This window comes from Oncorhynchus gorbuscha, linkage group LG20 (assembly GCF_021184085.1).
Source record: "Oncorhynchus gorbuscha isolate QuinsamMale2020 ecotype Even-year linkage group LG20, OgorEven_v1.0, whole genome shotgun sequence".
In the NCBI taxonomy this organism is placed as follows: Eukaryota; Metazoa; Chordata; class Actinopteri; order Salmoniformes; family Salmonidae; genus Oncorhynchus; species Oncorhynchus gorbuscha.
This window is the reverse complement of record NC_060192.1, coordinates 42,200,751-42,216,740: the sequence shown is the minus strand read 5'-3', so window position 1 is coordinate 42,216,740 and position 15,990 is coordinate 42,200,751. Positions and strand designations below refer to the sequence as shown.

The window sequence follows — 15,990 nt, the reverse complement described above, 5'->3', positions numbered from 1 at the left end:
GATGTGGATAGGGGGTGTTCCCTCTGCTGTTTCCTGAAGTCCACAATCATCTCCTTAGTTTTGTTGACGTTGAGTGTGAGGTTATTTTCCTGACACCACACTCCGAGGGCCCTCACCTCCTCCCTGTAGGCCGTCTCGTCGTTGTTGGTAATCAAGCCTACCATTGTTGTGTCGTCCGCAAACTTGATGATTGAGTTGGAGGCTTGCGTGGCCACGCAGTCGTGGGTGAGCAGGGAGTACAGGAGAGGGCTCAGAACGCACCCTTGTGGGGCCCCAGTGTTGAGGATCAGCGGGGTGGAGATGTTGCTGCCTACCCTCACCACCTGGGGGCGGCCCGTCAGGAAGTCCAGTACCCAGTTGCACAGGGCGGGGTCGAAACTGTCTGGCATCGCTGCTACTGTCTGGCATCACTGCTACTGCCTGGCATCACTGCTACTGTCTGGCATCACTGCTACTGTCTGGCATCACTGCTACTGCCTGGCATCACTGCTACTGCCTGGCATCACTGCTACTGTCTGGCATCACTGCTACTGCCTGGCATCACTGCTACTGCCTGGCATCACTGCTATTGCCTGGCATCACTGCTGCTGTCTGGCATCACTGCTAATGTTTGGCATCACTGCTACTGTCTGGCATCACTGCTACTGCCTGGCATCACTGCTACTACCTGGCATCACTGCTACTGCCTGGCATCACTGCTACTGCCTGGCATCGCTGCTACTGCCTGGCATCGCTGCTACTGTTTGGCATCGCTGCTACTGCCTGGCATCGCTGCTACTGTCTGGCATCGACTCTTTCAAACTGGATGACAAACATAGAAAGGTTGATCTAACCTTGTGTGTGTCAACTACACATTACTGGTCTGACACACACACACACACACACACACACACACACACACACACACACACACACACACACACACACACACACACACACACACACACACACACACACACACACACACACACACACACACACACCGTAGACACAGGGGTTTCCTCCTCTAATGACATCGATGGATCATTCTGTCGTCTCCATTAGTTAAATTAAGACGATTATCACGGATAAAATATGTACTGTATGTATGTGTATGAGTGTGTAGGTGTGTGTGTGTGTGTGTGTGTGTGTGTGTAGATGTGTGTGTGTCTGTAGGTGTGTGTGTGTGTGTGTGTGTGTGTGTGTGTGTGTGTGTGTGTGTGTGTGTGTGTGTGTGTGTGTGTGTGTGTGTGTCTGTAGGTGTGTGTGTGTGTGTGTGTGTGTGTGTGTGTGTGTGTGTGTGTGTGTGTGTGTGTGTGTGTGTGTGTGTGTGTGTCTGTAGGTGTGTGTGTGTGTGTGTGTGTGTGTGTGTGTGTGTGTGTGTGTGTGTGTGTGTGTGTGTGTGTGTGTGTGTGTGTGTGTGTGTGTGTGTGTGTGTGTAGATGTGTGTGTGTGTAGATGTGTGTGTGTCTGTAGGTGTGTGTGTGTGTGTGTGTGTGTGTGTGTGTGTGTGTGTGTGTGTGTGTGTGTGTGTGTGTGTGTGTGTGTGTGTGTGTGTGTGTGTGTGTGTTGTGTGTGTGTGTGTGTGTAGATGTGTGTGTGTGTGTGTGTGTGTGTGTGTGTGTGTGTGTGTGTGTGTGTGTGTGTGTGTGTGTGTGTGTGTGTGTGTAGATGTGTGTGTGTCTGTAGGTGTGTGTGTGTGTGTGTGTGTGTGTGTGTGTGTGTGTGTGTGTGTGTGTGTGTGTGTGTGTGTGTGTGTGTGTGTGTGTGTGTGTGTGTGTGTAGATGTGTGTGTGTCTGTAGGTGTAGCTGTGTGTGTCTGTAGGTGTAGCTGTGTGTGTGTGTTTGTGTAGATGTGTGTGTGTGTATCTGTAGGTGTGTGTATGTGTAGCTGTGTGTGTGTGTTTGTGTAGACGTGTGTGTGTGTGTCTGTAGGTGTGTGTGTGTGTAAGTGTAGCTGTGTGTGTGTAGATGTGTGTGTGTGTGTGTGTGTGTGTAGATGTGTGTAGATGTGTGTAGGTGTGTGTTTGTGTTATCACAGGCTGAGTCGTTACAACAGTCAGTACTACAACTAAACATCATCAATATTAGTGGAAACAAACATTTTGTCTTCAGGAATTTAGATATTTTTTTATTTATTTAAACCTTTATTTAACGAGGCAAGTCAGTTAAGAACAAATTCTTATTTACATTGACGGCCTAGCCCCGGCCAAACCCGGACGACGCTGGGCCAATAGTGTGCCACCCTATGGGACTCCCAATCACGGCCGGATGTGATTCAGTCTGGATTTGAACCAGGACTGTAGTAATATATAATATAATAATAATATATGCCATTTAGCAGACGCTTTTATCCAAAGCGACTTACAGTCATGTGTGCATACATTCTACGTATGGGTGGTCCCGGGGATAGAACCCACTACCCTGGCGTTACAAGCGCCATGCTCTACCAACTGAGCTACAGAAGGACCAGAGACACTGAGATGCAGTGTCTCCCATTTGCTGGGATATATAAATACATATATATATATATAATCACATATATAAATACATATATATATATAATCACATATATAAATACATATATATATATAATCACATATATAAATACATATATATAATCACATATATAAATACATATATATAATCACATATATAAATACATATATATATATAATCACATATATAAATACATATATATATATAATCACATATATAAATACATATATATATATAATCACATATATAAATACATATATATATATAATCACATATATAAATACATATATATATATAATCACATATATAAATACATATATATATATAATCACATATATAAATACATATATATATAATCACATATATAAATACATATATATATATAATCACATATATAAATACATATATATATATAATCACATATATAAATACATATATATATATAATCACATATATAAATACATATATATATATAATCACATATATAAATACATATATATATATAATCACATATATAAATACATATATATATATAATCACATATATAAATACATATATATATATAATCACATATATAAATACATATATATATATAATCACATATATAAATACATATATATATATAATCACATATATAAATATTAGTTTATGCGTTATTATATTGCTACTTTTCAAGTATTGTTTTAAACAACAATATATATATATAAATAGTAATGACATTTTACACTATGAAGTCCCACAGGAGCATTGTGGGCTTCATATCTTTCACCCACTGACCATAATACTGTCTAGTCGTCTTCTCTAGTAGTCAATCAAATATAACAACATATACTATTTAGCAGACATTTTATCCAAAGAGACTTACAGTCACGCACGCATACGTTGTTTTACATTTAGGGAATTGGGAATTGAATGGGACCCACTATCCTGGTGTCGTAAGGAACGTGTCTTTACCAACCCGAGCAAGGACCGTCATCCACCATCTATTCAGCTCTAAAAACATCTGTTACCCCTGAAGGACTGGTCTCCATGACAACAGGGGGCATCATCTGTCTGTGGTAATGAGCTGGGGGGGGGACGACACTTGGCTTTGACAGTGAATGAAAGGGAGCATTTACAGGACACCCCTCCCCCCTCTAACAGTACAACTGGCCCCTCTAACAGTACAACTGGCCCCTCTAACAGTACAACTGGCCCCAGCCTGGCCCCTCTAACAGTACAACTGGCCCCTCTAACAATACAACTGGCCCCTATAACAGTACAACTGGCCCCTATAACAGTACAACTGGCCCCAGCTTGGCCCCTTTAACAGTACAACTGGCCCCAGCTTGGCCCCTCTAACAGTACAACTGGCCCCTCCAACAGTACAACTGGCCCCAGCTTGGCCCCTCTAACAGTACAACTGGCCCCAGCTTGGCCCCTCTAACAGTACAACTGGCCCCAGCTTGGCCCCTCTAACAGTACAACTGGCCCCAGCTTGGCCCCTCCAACAGTACAACTGGCCCCTCTAACAGTACAACTGGCTCCAGCTTGCCCCCCCCCCTCCCCAGTTGGTCTAAAACTGCCACTGCATGTTTCCTCCACGTAATATTCTCACTTCTCTCCCCAGCTATAGCTATCTACCTATATCTCACCTGGTGACTGGGGTTTAGGAGGCACCACAGCCAGCCTCTTAGGAGAGGAAGGAAGGGACCTTGTGATCTCAGAACTCCTCGGGAACTCCTTCCTCACACCTGTCATCAAACACAGCAACAAATCACAAACATGGAATTAAGCAATCAACCAATCAGAGACAATCAAAAACACATCAATTAAGCAATCAACCAATCAGAGACAATCAAAGACACATCAATTAAGCAATTATAACATTTAATTAGGCAATCAACCAATTATGTTATCAGTCTGATCAATCAATATCTAATCTTCGACATTGCCCTCCTTTTCTCTCTACCAGCTCTACATATCTTCCATTTAATCAGTTTCAGTTTTCAGTTTTTATTTTTTAAATCTCTCCCTCTCAAATAAATTCAAAAGAGCTTTATTGGCATGGGAAACATGTGTTTACATTGCCAAAGCAAATGGAATAAACAATAAACAAAAGTTAGATTAACAAGGGAAGCGTTAGTAAACATTACACTCACAAAAGTTTTTTTTTAAATATAGACGTTTTACATGTTATATTATTGGCCATGTGCAGTGTTGTAACAACGTGCAAGTAGTTGAAGTATGAAAGGGAAGATAAATCAACATAAATATGGGTTGTATTTACAATGTTGATTGTGTTCCACTGGTTACCCTGTTCTCATCGCAACGGGTCACAAATATTGCTGCTGTGACGGCACACTGCAGTATTTCGCCTAACAGATATGGGAGTTTATCAATGTTTGATTTGTTTTCACATTCTTTGTGGGTCTGTGTGATCTGTGGGAAATATGTGTTTCTAATGTGGTCATATATTTGGAAGGAGGTTAGGAAGTGCAGCTCAGCTTCCACCTCATTTTGTGGGCAGTGTTCTCAATAGCAAGGCTGTGCTCACTGAGTCAGTACATAGTCAAGGATTTTCTTCATTTGTGGTCAGTCACAGTGGCCATATAGCATTCCAATCTGCTATGTTTTTTGGTTATTTATTTCCAGTGTGTCCAACAGGTATCCTTTTGCTTTCTCATATTTGGTTGGGTCTAAATATATTTCTGTCCTTGCGTTTTATGGGGTCTGTATGTGAACAGAGCCCCAGAACCAGCTGGCTGAGGAGACTCTTCTCTAGGTTCATCTCTCTATAGAAGAGGGCTTTGTGGGGTCTGTATGTGAACAGAGCCCCAGAACCAGCTGGCCGAGGAGACTCTTCTCTAGGTTCATCTCTCTATAGAAGAGGGCTTTGTGGGGTCTGTATGTGAACAGAGCCCCAGAACCAGCTGGCCGAGGAGACTCTTCTCTAGGTTCATCTCTCTATAGAAGAGGGCTTTGTGGTGTAATGTGTTGCTTCCTGGTGGTTGCAGAATTGAACAGTCTATTCTGGATGTTGATAACTAGTGTGTATCGTCCTATTTCTGCTCTGTATTGCTTGGGGGATTGGATTGTACACAAAGTATATTTTTTTGCAGAAATCTGCATGCAGAGTCTCAATTGGGTGTTTTCTGAATTCTTGGTGAGTGGACCCCAGACTTCACAATGGGTTCAATAACTGATTGAAGTGTTTTTTCCAGATCCTAATTTGGATATTGAGTTTTATGTTCCTTCTGATAGCATAGAAGGCTCTTCTTACCTCGTCTCTTAGATCGTTCACTTTAGAAGGCCCTTCTTACCTTGTCTCTTAGATCCTTCACTTTAGAAGGCTCTTCTTCCCTCGTCTCTTAGATCGTTCACAGCCTTGTGGTAGTTACCGGTGGTGTATTATGTTTAGGCCTGAGGTAGGTGTAATTCTTTGTGTGCTCTAGGACAACGGTGTCTAGATATAATTTGTATTTGTTGTCTTGACTACTGGACCTTTTTTGGAACACCATAATTTTTGTCCTACTGAGATTCACTGTCAGGGCCCAGGTCTGACAGCAGAGTCTGTGCAGAATATCTGCTGTGCTACTGTTGGCCCTCCTTGGTTGGTGACAGAAGCACCAGATCGCCAGCAAACAGTAGACATTTGAGTCCAGTAGGGTGAGGCCAGGTGCTGCAGACTGTTCTTGTGCCCTCACTAATTCGTTGATATAAATGTTGAAGAGTGTGGGGCTCAAGCTGCATCCCTGTCTCACCCCACGGACCTGAGGAAAGAAAACTATGTTGTTGTTTTTTGCCAATTTTAACCGCAAACTTGTTGTTTGTGTACATTGATTTTACAACGTCATATGCTTTCCCCCCCGACACCGCTTTCCATCAGTTTGTATAGCAGACTCTCATGACAAATTGAGTCAAAAGCTTTTTGAAATCAACAAAGCATAAGAAGACTTTGCTATTGGTTTGGTTTTTTTGTCAATAAAGGTGTGCAGGGTGAATACGTGGTCTGTTGTATTTTGGTAAGAATCTAATTGGACATTTGCTCAGGACACTGTTTTCACTGAGGAAATGTTGGAGTCTGCTGTTGATGATACTGGTGAGGACTTTTATGAGATTGCTGGTGATACATATTCCACTGTAATTTATTGGGGTCAAATTTGTCTCCACTTTTTGTGGATTGGGGTGATCAGGCCTTGGTCCCAAATATTGGGAAAGATGCCAGAGCTGAGGATAATGTTGAAGAGTTTAAGAATAGCCCATTTGAATTTGTGGTCTCTATATGTGAACATTTGAAATTGTGTTTTTTACATTCCATAAAAGTAGAGACTCAGAGCTACAACATGGTATATCATACCCTGCATTTGAGGAACAATGGGAAAGTAATTCTGCTTTGAACGTTGATCAACTTGTAACCTCACTTTTGAGAAAATGGCCTGTGAATGTTTTGGTACCTACAGAAGAGCTCTTCTTTGTCTACACCCATTTAGCATCGTTCACACCCTCTTAAGCTTTAGCTCCGCCCATCTCTTTAAGGATTGATTTGAGCGTTCTGTCCTAACAACAGCAGTCAAGCACCCAAGCTAACTGGCTAAAAGTTGTCACAGTGACATTCTACTAAAATGGACACTTGCATAGTGAAGTCTTTTTTTAAGGCATGTAGCTAGCTAGCTAATCAATGAACTATAATCATAACTCATGACGTTACTACACTGCATGAATCTGCAGGTAACTAACCAACCAGTTTCAATGTTAGCTAGCTAACATTAGGCTATAGCCAGCTAACATTAGGCTATAGCCAGCTAACATTAGGCTATAGTCAGCTAACATTAGGCTATAACTAGCCAGGGATCGAGGCAAAGATGAATGGAGGAAAGTACAGAGATCCTCAATGAAAACCGTCTCTAGAGCACTCAGGACCTCAGACTGGGGTGGAGATTCACCTTCCAACAGGACAACGACCCTAAGCACACAGCCAAGACAACGCAGGAGAGGCTTCGGGACTCTTAAGTCTCTGAATGTCCTTGAGTGGCCCAACCAGAGCCCGGACTTGAACCCAATCGGACATCTCTGGAGACACCTGAAAATAGCTGTGCAGCGACGCTCCCCATCCAACCTGACAGAGCTTGAGAGGATCTCCAGAGAAGAATGGGAGAAACTCCCCAAATACAGGTGTGCCAAGCTTGTAGCGTCATACCCAAGAAGATTTGAGGTTTGCTTCAACAAAGTAATGAGTAAAGGGTCTGAATACTTATGTAAATGTGATATTTCTTCTTTTTTTTATAAATGTGAAAACATTTCTAAAAACTTGTTTTTGCTTTGTCATTATGTGGTATTGTGTGCTGATTGATGAGGGGGAACACATTATTTAATCAATTTTAAAATAAGGCTGGAACGTAACAAAATGTGGAAAAAGTCAAGGGGTCTGAATACTTTATGAATGCGCTGTATAACATTCTATTGGTTGCAAGAATCTTGTATAACTATATAAATTGAAGAACAAACTTTTGAATCCAGCATCGTTCCGTGTATCATTCAGGGACAGGGGGAGGAGCAGGGACAGGGGGAGGGGCAGGGACAGGGGGAGGGACAGGGACAGGGGGAGGGGCAGGGACAGGGGGAGGAGGAACAGGGGGAGGGGCAGGGGGAGGGGGAGGGGCAGGGACAGGGGCAGGGGCAGGGGGAGGAGGAACAGGGGGAGGGGCAGGAACAGGGGGAGGAGGAACAGGGGGAGGGGCAGGGGCAGGGACAGGGGGAGGAGCAGGGACAGGGGGAGGGGCAGGGACAGGGGGAGGAGGAACAGGGACAGGGGGAGGGGCAGGGACAGGGGGAGGAGGAACAGGGGGAGGGGCAGGGGCAGGGACAGGGGAGGAGGAACAGGGGGAGGGGCAGGGGCAGGGACAGGGGGAGGAGGAACAGGGGGAGGGGCAGGGGCAGGGACAGGGGAGGAGGAACAGGGGGAGGGGCAGGGGCAGGGACAGGGGAGGAGGAACATGGACAGGGGGAGGGGCAGGGACAGGGACAGGGGGAGGGGCAGGGACAGGGGGGGGGGCAGGGACAGGGGGAGGGGCAGGGGGAGGGGCAGGGACAGGGGGAGGAGGGACAGGGAGAGGGGGAGGGGCAGGGACAGGGGGAGGGACAGGGGGAGGGGCAGGAACAGGGGGGGGGCAGGGCCCGGGGGAGGGGCAGGGACAGGGGAGGAGGGCCAGTGGGAGGGGAAGGAACAGGTTGGAGGAGGGCCAGGGGGAGGGGCAGGAACAGGGGGAAGGGCTGGTGGAGGGACAGGAGGAGGGGCTGGGGTGTCCATGTGCCATGGAATCGGTACATCAGAAATATCTTCCCAACTATTTTGTCATCTATATGGCACATGTCCTTAATGTGTACTGTATGTCGTTAATGTGCACTATGTGTGGTTAATCTGTACTATGTGTAGTGATTGTGTACTGTGTAGTTAATGTGTACTGTGTAGTTCATGTGTACTATGTGTAGTTAATGTGTACGGTGTGTAGTTAATGTGTACTGTGTGTAGTTAATGTGTACTGTGTGTAGTTAATGTGTACTGTGTGGTTAATGTGTACTGTGTAGTTCATGTGTACTCTGTGTAGCTACTGTGTACTGTGTATGGTTAATGTGTACTGTAGGTGGTTAATGTGTACTGTGTGGTTAATGTGTACTATATAGTTAATGTGTACTGTAGATGGTTAATGTGTACTGTGTGGTTAATGTGTACTATATAGTTAATGTGTACTGTGTGGTTAATGTGTACTGTGTGGTTAATGTGTACTATATAGTTAATGTGTACTGTGTAGTTCATGTGTACTGTGTGTAGTTAATGTGTACTGTGTGTGGTTAATGTGTACTGTGTGGTTAATGTGTACTGTGTAGTTCATGTGTACTGTGTAGTTCATGTGTACTATATAGTTCATGTGTACTGTGTGGTTAATGTGTACTGTGTGTAGTTAATGTGTACTGTGTAGTTAATGTGTACTGTGTGTAGTTCATGTGTACTGTGTGTAGTTAATGTGTACTGTGTAGTTAATGTGTACTATGTGTAGTTCATGTGTACTGTATGTAGTTAATGTGTACTGTGTGTAGTTAATGTGTACTCTGTGTAGTTAATGTGTACTATGTGTAGCTCATGTGTACTGTATGTAGTTAATGTGTACTGTGTGTAGTTAATGTGTACTGTGTAGTTAATGTGTACTCTGTGTAGTTCATGTGTACTGTATGTAGTTAATGTGTACTGTGTGTAGTTAATGTGTACTGTGTAGTTAATGTGTACTGTGTGTCGTTAATGTGTACTCTGTGTGTAGTTCATGTGTACTCTGTGTGTAGTTAATATGTACTGTGTAGTTCATGTGTACTGTATGTGCATATGAGCCTGTGCATGACTCACCAACAGGTGACCCTCTGGGCTGAGCAGGCAGGTATCTCCGAGGCAGAGCTGGGGTAGATGGGGGCTGTAGATTACGGGTGGCATAGTTTGGGGGTCCCCCTCCTCTCTGGGGGTCTGTACAGGGTGGGTTGGTCACTCTGTAGAGGGGAGGGTCCACACACACACTGGGCCCTGGGGAAAACAGAGGACACATTTACACAGTTTATCAGAGTTAAGGGGAGACAGAGACAAAGACAGTTTAACAGAGTTAAGGGGAGACAGAGACAGAGACAGTTTAACAGGGTTAAGGGGAGACAGAGACAGAGACAGTTTAACAGGGTTAAGGGGAGACAGAGACAGAGACAGTTTAACAGAGTTAAGGGGAGACAGAGACAGAGACAGTTTAACAGAGTTAAGGGGAGACAGAGACAGTTTAACAGGGTTAAGGGGAGACAGAGACAGAGACAGTTTAACAGAGTTAAGGGGAGACAGAGACAGAGACAGTTTTTCAGAGTTAAGGGGAGACAGAGACAGAGACAGTTTAACAGAGTTAAGGGGAGACAGAGACAGTTTAACAGAGTTTAGGGGAGACAGAGACAGTTTAACAGAGTTAAGGGGAGACAGAGACAGAGACAGTTTAACAGAGTTAAGGGGAGACAGAGACAGAGACAGTTTAACAGGGTTAAGGGGAGACAGAGACAGAGACAGTTTAACAGAGTTAAGGGGAGACAGAGACAGTTTAACAGAGTTAAGGGGAGACAGAGACAGAGACAGTTTAACAGGGTTAAGGGGAGACAGAGACAGTTTAACAGAGTTAAGGGGAGACAGAGACAGAGACAGTTTAACAGGGTTAAGGGGAGACAGAGACAGTTTAACAGAGTTTAGTGGAGACAGAGACAGTTTAACAGAGTTAAGGGGAGACAGAGACAGTTTAACAGGGTTAAGGGGAGACAGAGACAGTTTAACAGGGTTAAGGGGAGACAGAGACAGAGACAGTCTAACAGAGTTAAGGGGAGACAGAGACAGTCTAACAGAGTTAAGGGGAGACAGAGACAGAGACAGTTTAACAGGGTTAAGGGGAGACAGAGACAGTTTAACAGAGTTAAGGGGAGACAGAGACAGAGACAGTTTAACAGAGTTAAGGGGAGACAGAGACAGTTTAACAGGGTTAGGGGGAGACAGAGACAGAGACAGTTTAACAGGGTTAAGGGGAGACAGAGACAGTTTAACAGAGTTAAGGGGAGACAGAGACAGAGACAGTTTAACAGAGTTAAGGGGAGACAGAGACAGTTTAACAGGGTTAAGGGGAGACAGAGACAGAGACAGTTTAACAGAGTTAAGGGGAGACAGAGACAGTTTTTCAGAGTTAAGGGGAGACAGAGACAGAGACAGTTTAACAGAGTTAAGGGGAGACAGAGACAGTTTAACAGAGTTTAGGGGAGACAGAGACAGTTTAACAGAGTTAAGGGGAGACAGAGACAGTTTAACAGAGTTAAGGGGAGACAGAGACAGAGACAGTTTAACAGAGTTAAGGGGAGACAGAGACAGAGACAGTTTAACAGGGTTAAGGGGAGACAGAGACAGAGACAGTTTAACAGAGTTAAGGGGAGACAGAGACAGTTTAACAGAGTTAAGGGGAGACAGAGACAGAGACAGTTTAACAGGGTTAAGGGGAGACAGAGACAGTTTAACAGAGTTAAGGGGAGACAGAGACAGAGACAGTTTAACAGGGTTAAGGGGAGACAGAGACAGTTTAACAGAGTTTAGTGGAGACAGAGACAGTTTAACAGAGTTAAGGGGAGACAGAGACAGTTTAACAGGGTTAAGGGGAGACAGAGACAGTTTAACAGGGTTAAGGGGAGACAGAGACAGAGACAGTCTAACAGAGTTAAGGGGAGACAGAGACAGTCTAACAGAGTTAAGGGGAGACAGAGACAGAGACAGTTTAACAGGGTTAAGGGGAGACAGAGACAGTTTAACAGAGTTAAGGGGAGACAGAGACAGAGACAGTTTAACAGAGTTAAGGGGAGACAAAGACAGTCTAACAGAGTTAAGGGGAGACAGAGACAATCTAACAGAGTTAAGGGGAGACAGACACAGTTTAACAGAGTTAAGGGGAGACAGAGACAGTCTAACAGAGTTAAGGGGAGACAGAGACAGAGACAGTTTAACAGGGTTAAGGGGAGACAGAGACAGAGACAGTTTAACAGAGTTAAGGGGAGACAGAGACAGTCTAACAGAGTTAAGGGGAGACAAAGACAGTTTAACAGAGTTAAGGGGAGACAGAGACAGTTTAACAGAGTTAAGGGGAGACAGAGACAGAGACAGTTTAACAGAGTTAAGGGGAGACAGAGACAGAGACAGTTTAACAGAGTTAAGGGGAGACAGAGACAGAGACAGTTTAACAGAGTTAAGGGGAGACAGAGACAGAGACAGTTTAACAGAGTTAAGGGGAGACAGAGACAGAGACAGTTTATCAGAGTTAAGGGGAGACAGAGACAGAGACAGTCGAACAGAGTTAAGGGGAGACATAGACAGAGACAGTTTAACAGAGTTAAGGGGAGACAGAGACAGTTTAACAGAGTTAAGGGCAGACAGAGACAGAGACAGTTTAACAGGGCTAAGGGGAGACAGAGACAGAGACAGTTTAACAGAGTTAAGGGGAGACAGAGACAGAGACAGTTTATCAGAGTTAAGGGGAGACAGAGACAGTTTAACAGAGTTAAGGGGAGACAGAGACAGTTTAACAGAGTTTAGGGGAGACAGAGACAGAGACAATTTAACAGAGTTAAGGGGAGACAGAGACAGAGACAGTTTAACAGAGTTAAGGGGAGACAGAGACAGTTTAACAGAGTTAAGGGGAGACAGAGACAGAGACAGTTTAACAGAGTTAAGGGGAGACAGAGACAGAGACAGTCGAACAGAGTTAAGGGGAGACAGAGACAGAGACAGTTTAACAGAGTTAAGGGGAGACAGAGACAGTTTAACAGAGTTAAGGGGAGACAGAGACAGTTTAACAGAGTTAAGGGGAGACAGAGACAGTTTAACAGAGTTTAGGGGAGACAGAGACAGAGACAGTTTAACAGAGTTAAGGGGAGACAGAGACAGTTTAACAGAGTTAAGGGGAGACAGAGACAGTTTATCAGAGTTAAGGGGAGACAGAGACAGAGACAGTCGAACAGAGTTAAGGGGAGACAGAGACAGAGACAGTTTAACAGAGTTAAGGGGAGACAGAGACAGTTTAACAGAGTTAAGGGGAGACAGAGACAGAGACAGTTTATCAGAGTTAAGGGGAGACAGAGACAGTTTAACAGAGTTTAGGGGAGACAGAGACAGAGACAGTTTAACAGGGTTAAGGGGAGACAGAGACAGAGACAGTTTAACAGACTTAAGGGGAGACAGAGACAGTCTAACAGAGTTAAGGGGAGACAGAGACAGAGACAGTTTAACAGAGTTAAGGGGAGACAGAGACAGTCTAACAGAGTTAAGGGGAGACAGAGACAGAGACAGTTTAACAGAGTTAAGGGGAGAAAGAGACAGTTTAACAGGGTTAAGGGGAGACAGAGACAGTTTAACAGAGTTAAGGGGAGACAGAGACAGAGACAGTTTAACAGAGTTAAGGGGAGACAGAGACAGTTTAACAGAGTTAAGGGGAGACAGAGACAGAGACAGTTTAACAGAGTTTAGGGGAGACAGAGACAGAGACAGTTTAACAGGGTTAAGGAGAGACAGAGACAGTTTAACAGAGTTAAGGGGAGACAGAGACAGAGACAGTTTAACAGAGTTAAGGGAGACAGAGACAGTTTAACAGAGTTAAGGGGAGACAGAGACAGTTTAACAGAGTTAAGGGGAGACAGAGACAGTTTAACAGAGTTTAGGGGAGACAGAGACAGAGACAGTTTAACAGAGTTAAGGGGAGACAGAGACAGTTTAACAGAGTTAAGGGGAGACAGAGACAGTTTAACAGAGTTAAGGGGAGACAGAGACAGAGACAGTTTAACAGGGTTAAGGGGAGACAGAGACAGTTTAACAGAGTCAAGGGGAGACAGAGACAGAGACAGTTTAACAGGGTTAAGGGGAGACAGAGACAGTTTAACAGAGTTTAGTGGAGACAGAGACAGAGACAGTTTAACAGAATTAAGGGGAGACAGAGACAGAGACAGTTTAACAGGGTTAAGGGGAGACAGAGACAGTTTAACAGGGTTAAGGGGAGACAGAGACAGTTTAACAGGGTTAAGGGGAGACAGAGACAGAGACAGTCGAACAGAGTTAAGGGGAGACAGAGACAGAGACAGTTTAACAGAGTTAAGGGGAGACAGAGACAGTTTAACAGAGTTAAGGGGAGACAGAGACAGAGACAGTTTATCAGAGTTAAGGGGAGACAGAGACAGTTTAACAGAGTTTAGGGGAGACAGAGACAGAGACAGTTTAACAGGGTTAAGGGGAGACAGAGACAGAGACAGTTTAACAGACTTAAGGGGAGACAGAGACAGTCTAACAGAGTTAAGGGGAGACAGAGACAGAGACAGTTTAACAGAGTTAAGGGGAGACAGAGACAGTCTAACAGAGTTAAGGGGAGACAGAGACAGAGACAGTTTAACAGAGTTAAGGGGAGAAAGAGACAGTTTAACAGGGTGAAGGGGAGACAGAGACAGTTTAACAGAGTTAAGGGGAGACAGAGACAGAGACAGTTTAACAGAGTTAAGGGGAGACAGAGACAGTTTAACAGAGTTAAGGGGAGACAGAGACAGAGACAGTTTAACAGAGTTTAGGGGAGACAGAGACAGAGACAGTTTAACAGGGTTAAGGAGAGACAGAGACAGTTTAACAGAGTTAAGGGGAGACAGAGACAGAGACAGTTTAACAGAGTTAAGGGGAGACAGAGACAGTTTAACAGAGTTAAGGGGAGACAGAGACAGTTTAACAGAGTTAAGGGGAGACAGAGACAGTTTAACAGAGTTTAGGGGAGACAGAGACAGAGACAGTTTAACAGAGTTAAGGGGAGACAGAGACAGAGACAGTTTAACAGGGTTAAGGGGAGACAGAGACAGTTTAACAGAGTCAAGGGGAGACAGAGACAGAGACAGTTTAACAGGGTTAAGGGGAGACAGAGACAGTTTAACAGAGTTTAGTGGAGACAGAGACAGAGACAGTTTAACAGAATTAAGGGGAGACAGAGACAGAGACAGTTTAACAGGGTTAAGGGGAGACAGAGACAGTTTAACAGGGTTAAGGGGAGACAGAGACAGTTTAACAGGGTTAAGGGGAGACAGAGACAGAGACAGTCTAACAGAGTTAAGGGGAGACAGAGACAGTTTAACAGAGTTAAGGGGAGACAGAGACAGAGACAGTTTAACAGAGTTAAGGGGAGACAGAGACAGTTTAACAGGGTTAAGGGGAGACAGAGACAGAGACAGTTTAACAGGGTTAAGGGGAGACAGAGACAGTTTAACAGAGTTAAGGGGAGACAGAGACAGAGACAGTTTAACAGAGTTAAGGGGAGACAGAGACAGAGACAGTTTAACAGAGTTAAGGGGAGACAGAGACAGAGACAGTTTAACAGAGTTAAGGGGAGACAGAGACAGAGACAGTTTATCAGAGTTAAGGGGAGACAGAGACAGAGACAGTTTAACAGAGTTAACGGGAGACAGAGACAGAGACAGTTTAACAGGGTTAAGGGGAGACAGAGACAGAGACAGTTTAACAGACTTAAGGGGAGACAGAGACAGTCTAACAGAGTTAAGGGGAGACAGAGACAGAGACAGTTTAACAGAGTTAAGGGGAGATAGAGACAGTTTAACAGGGTTAAGGGGAGACAGAGACAGTTTGACAGAGTTATGGGGAGACAGAGACAGAGACAGTTTAACAGAGTTTAGGGGAGACAAAGAGAGTTTAACAGAGTTAAGGGGAGACAGAGACAGAGACAGTTTAACAGAGTTAAGGGGAGACAGAGACAGAGACAGTTTAACAGAGTTTAGGGGAGACAGAGACAGAGACAGTTTAACAGGGTTAAGGGGAGACAGAGACAGTTTAACAGAGTTAAGGGGAGACAGAGACAGAGACAGTTTAACAGGGTTAAGGGGAGACAGAGACAGTTTAACAGGGTTAAGGGGAGACAGAGACAGAGACAGTTTAACAGGGTTAAGGGGAGACAG

General features: G+C 44.4%; 1 protein-coding gene across 1 annotated transcript in view; it reads right to left on the bottom strand.

Moving 5' to 3' along the window:
- The window catches only part of mtus2a (microtubule associated tumor suppressor candidate 2a), a 125,765-nt gene that overhangs the window by 21,977 nt on the left and 87,798 nt on the right, over positions 1-15,990 (bottom strand). Inside the window, exons 4-5 of the mRNA XM_046318100.1 lie at positions 9,857-10,027; positions 4,113-4,211 (exon numbers count right to left, since the gene is read on the bottom strand). Coding sequence (XP_046174056.1) covers positions 4,113-4,211; positions 9,857-10,027 — 270 coding nt within the window. The remainder of the gene's footprint in view (positions 1-4,112; positions 4,212-9,856; positions 10,028-15,990) is intronic.